General features: G+C 46.6%; 1 protein-coding gene across 1 annotated transcript in view; it reads left to right on the top strand.

Moving 5' to 3' along the window:
* Window positions 1-5,000, top strand: part of LOC134464821 (kinesin-like protein KIF21A) — a 50,416-nt gene that overhangs the window by 31,446 nt on the left and 13,970 nt on the right. The window contains exon 2 of the mRNA XM_063218155.1: window positions 3,631-3,853. Coding sequence (XP_063074225.1) covers window positions 3,631-3,853 — 223 coding nt within the window. The remainder of the gene's footprint in view (window positions 1-3,630; window positions 3,854-5,000) is intronic.

Here is a 5,000-nt window from a genome sequence, read left to right as displayed (position 1 = left end):
GTTTTCCATATCATGTTCTCATGCTCTCTCTCTCTCTCTCTCTCTCTCTCTCTCTCTCTCTCTCTCTCTCTCTCTCTCTCTCTCTCTCTCTCTCTCTCTCTCTCTCTCTCGCTCTCTCGCTCTCTCTGTGGTGTTTTCCAGTGTGGGGATGCTAAATAGCTGCTACCTGATGTCACTGTAGCTACAATGGCAGGTCTGTCGGAAAGCTCTGGACAGTGACAACTCTGCGACTCCAATAACACATAAGCACAAAACCTACACACACACACACACACACACACACACACACACACACACACACACACACACACACACACACACACACACACACACACACACACACACACACACACACACACACACACAACAGACACACACACAGGTGCTGCTCTATATAGCTCTATATAACACACACACTTCCTCACACTCCATTACAAACGCAGACAGACAACAACCGCACAGGAGTCTCAGACTGTGCGTGTATACCAAAAGCAAGACCTTTACAGTACATAGCCGATTTGCCAGGAGCGAAGCGACCTAGGCGCCCAGAGCGAATTTCAGTGATTATTGAAATGACCTCGTGGGCCAAATAATAATGACTCCCCGACTCCCCGAGGCCCAGGCCAAATGTGGCCCCCAGGGCCTGAGTTTGACGTCCCTGCCCCAGAAGGTCTCGGTTTGAATCTCGGCGGCGCCAACTATATTCCTCTTTGCTACAATGACAATCACCACTACCATGTCCAGAGGTTGACTGAATGGATTCAAAAATAGTAAAAAATCGAGTTAAAAAGTGCCATGAAAAGAGACATGCAGTAGACATACATTCTGGAGAAGGCCTGGGCAGTATGGAAATATAAGTTGATCTAGGGCTGCACGATTATGGAAAAAAATCATAATCACGATTATTTGGGTCAAAATCATAATCACGATTATTTGGGTCAAAATCATAATCACGATTATTTTTGCTCTTTTTTTGTAACAAAATGAAATATAACTAAGAATGAATTAAACTTATATACGGGATAAAATTAATTGTAATAATTATGTAAAAGGCAATAGCATGAAACTTAGGTGAACAGATTTCTGTCCAGAAACACCAGCCTGTCAGTATGTATGTTCTAGCTTCAAGGAGGCTCTAGAAAGTAGGTCACTATTGCCACAATTAAATCCCGATTGAAATCTTGATTTCGATATCACGATTATATCACGATTTTCGATTATTTTCTATTAATTGTGCAGCCCTAAGTTGATCCTTTTTGGGCACACTAGTCATGTATATGACATCCCCTTTGCTGCCCCTCACTCCCCTTTTGTGAAATCTGCCCAGCAAGTCACAAATGACAGTGGCACGTCAAAAGAGAAAGGTCGATGTGTTCTTACTGGACAGGTTTACTCAAATACTAAATAGACATAAATTGAACCCTCCCCTCTTCTCAGATAGCAGAGAGAGAGAGAGACAGCGAGATATTTTTTTGTGTGTGCGTGCGTGTGTGACTGAATGAATGATTTGCAGTTTTTTTTTCTGCAGGAAAGTGTGTGAGCTGTTCATTCCGGTGAGCTGTGTGTGTGAAGGTGTGTGTGTGTGTGTCTCCATGTGCAAGGGAATGGAAATTGGATTTCAAAAAGAAAAACAAAACAGAAAATTCATTGGTGACATGTAGGGTGTAACTGTTTACCCAGAGCTTTACCCACATCCTCTCCCTCTCTCACCCTGTGTGTTTGAACCACTTTCTCCCCCTCTCTGGTCTCTCCATTTATATCTTCCAATTACTCACTCTTTGCTGTACTTGCTTTCAGTTACCTTACCGTACACACTGTCACATGCAGTCTACGCTATCCTTCTCTGACTGTTTATCTGAGTCTCTCTGACACACGCACTCACACATCCTCACTTGATGGCACTCCCATTACTTCCATTCATATTAACCCTGACAATAGCTTAAGAACGCTACACTATGCCCACACCAAAATGATGCCTAATACCTAATCTTAACCTGTCACTGAGGAAATGCCTGCATTTTCTCTTTTCTCATTTCTCTCTCTCACTCTCTCTCTCTGTGTCTCTCTACCCTCTATGTCCTCTTCCATGAACAGTGAGCTGTTTGTGTGTTTCAGCAGTAGGTGACTAAGGTTTGGTTAAGCAAGCACACATTTACATTCGGCGTACTGTACACACAAACACCAGCACACGTGCCCAGACGTTAATGGTTTGGGAGGGGGACGGGGGGTTGGATGGGGAGGAACCTACTGGAAAGTGTGTGTGTGTGTGTGCGTGTGTGTGTGCGTGTGCGTGTGCGTGCGCGTGTGCGTGCGCGTGTGTGTGTGTGGTTGCTCTGAATTCTTGCCAAACTCAGAGGGCATCTCCCTGCCCTCGAGCTGTGTGTGTGTGTGTGTGTGTGTGTGCGCGCGTATACGCCCGTGAACAAACACACACTTTCTGTTATGTGTGCATGCCTCCTACCTCTTAACGTTCTTGATTAATGTACAGTGACAGGTTTATGTGGCAGAGAATGTAATATGGTCATTACTTTTACACAGCTTCCTTACTTATGTCTACTGCTGTCTCTCTCACTTTGACTATTAGACTTGTTTCTCCTCCACAACGTTGCAAGATTATATTATATACATTTTAACACCAATTTAGATTTCTAATTAGATTTAAGGGGACACAAAGTTGTTTTTTTTGTAAGAATTGACTGAGAAATGTGCAAATGTGCATGCTGTGGTTTAATGTTTATATTAGGGAGGTGGTCTTAAGATCAGAGGGTTGCAGGTTTGGATTCCAACCTTACCTCTCCCTACATCTCCATCCATAGATTAAGTACACATGAGTAAGGCACTTAACCCCACATTGCTCAAGATACTGTAACCAAGGAACCTGTAAAAAAATAGCTAAATTGCTTTGGAGAAATGTGTCAATTAAGTGTAACCAGGCGTATACAGCGGCAGCGACAAGATTAAGCGACAGAGAATTGCTGAACTGTGCTCCAAGAGCGATACAAGCGATAGAAGTGACAGAGTATGTCCGTTAAAAGAGGAATGCAAGCATTCTGACATTCCCATTGGCTGTGGCAGCTGTCGCCGAGCAGCATTGTAGCTCAATTGCAAAATGTTCACTGAGGCCCAACTTCAAACTGACATTCAAGTCACTCAAATCGCCTCTAGTCGACCAAATCGCCTCAAGTCACCCAACTGGCCCCTAGTCACCCAACTGGCCTCTAGTCACCCAACTGGCCTCTAGTCACCCAACTGGCCTCTAGTCACCCAACTGGCCTCTAGTCACCCAACTGGCCCCTAGTCACCCAACTGGCCTCTAGTCACCACCCAACTGGCCTCTAGTCACCACCCAACTGGCCTCTAGTCACCCAACTGGCCTCTAGTCACCACCCAACTGGCCTCTAGTCACCCAACTGGCCTCTAGTCACCACCCAACTGGCCTCTAGTCACCCAACTGGCCTCTAGTCACCACCCAACTGGCCCCTAGTTGCTGAAATCGCCCCTAGTAGTCGCCCAACTCGCTTTTGTCTCTTCTGTCGACTCAAAACAAAATCGCTGGAAGTTCCGTCTGGTCTATTTGTGCCTTAATGTAATGTACATTTTGTGTCTCTCTCTCTCTGTGTCTGCCTCCAGGGTCCGTCCTCAGCTGGCGCGCGAGAAGATCGAAGGATGTCACATCTGCACGTTCGTCACCCCCGGCGAGCCTCAGGTGATGCTGGGAAAAGACAAGGCCTTCACCTACGACTTTGTCTTCGACATGGACACTACCCAGGACGCCATCTACGCCAACTGCACAGAGAAGCTGATTGAAGGATGCTTCGAAGGCTACAACGCCACCATCTTTGCTTATGGACAGGTGAGACTTACTGTTCTGTACTCTCCCCTCCCCGCCTACACCTCCTCTTCTCACCCTTATGCTGTTCTCATTTCCTATGCCATATTGGCCCACAAACAGGTGAGGAGTGTTCTCTACTCATGCACACCTTTGTCACTCACCTGTCTCTCCTCTCCTCTCCGCTTTTCTCATCTAGTCTCCTCTCCGCTTTTCTCATCTAGTCTCCTCTCCTCTCCTCTCCTCTCCTCTCCTCTCCTCTCCTCTCCTCTCCTCTCCTCTATTCTCCTCTAGTCTCCTCTCCTCTCCTCTCCTCCCCCCTTCTCTATTCTCCTCTCCACTCCTCCACTGCCTCAAAAGCTAAAGCACCATCTCCACACCTGTACTGGATTGCACCTCACTTCATCTAACTTCATCTAAATGTTCAGGCTGGTGTGTGGTTGGAGTGTGATAAGTGATACCACGTGATGTTTGTCTCTGTCCCTGGGTTTGCCAGTGTGTGCATGTGTTTTGGATTGTAGCGTCACCATTGCCGAGCTCATGATGAGTTTTATGCACAGATGTTAACAAGCTGTTTAGCAGAATATTGCTGAAGAGACAGAATATTGCTCGTCAGATGATTGTGTTGTATTTTAAGTGCTTTGGTGATCTTCACAGTCACACACACGTACACACTTCATTTGCTTTCTACACTCCGCTGATCAAGAGTGGTTGTTCCGTTATGCACAGGCGAACACACACACACACACACACACACACACACACACACACACACACACACACACACACACACACACACACACACACACACACACACACACACACACACACACACACACACACACACACACACACACACACACACACACACACACACTCTTCATATGAACCGCAAGGATAAGAAAACAAACGGGCTGTAACGACCTAACCACCCCAGACATGTCTGAACAAGAGCACTCTCGCTATGCCTTATTGGCCTGATAGATTAGTGTGTGAGCGTGCGTGCGTCCGTGCGTGCATGCGTGCGTGCGTGCGTGCGTGCGTGCGTGCGAGTGTGCGAGTGTGCGTGCGTGCATGTGTGGACTGTGGTTGCTACTGTCATTGTGGTACAGAAGGTTTTCTGAGGAAAGTTTGAGTGCATCTGCCTTTGCTTCTCCCTCTCTCTCTCTCT

Source organism: Engraulis encrasicolus, chromosome 15 (assembly GCF_034702125.1).
Source record: "Engraulis encrasicolus isolate BLACKSEA-1 chromosome 15, IST_EnEncr_1.0, whole genome shotgun sequence".
Taxonomy (NCBI): domain Eukaryota; kingdom Metazoa; phylum Chordata; class Actinopteri; order Clupeiformes; family Engraulidae; genus Engraulis; species Engraulis encrasicolus.
The sequence above is the reverse complement of the archived record's forward strand: the minus strand, read 5'-3'. Positions and strand labels throughout refer to the sequence as shown.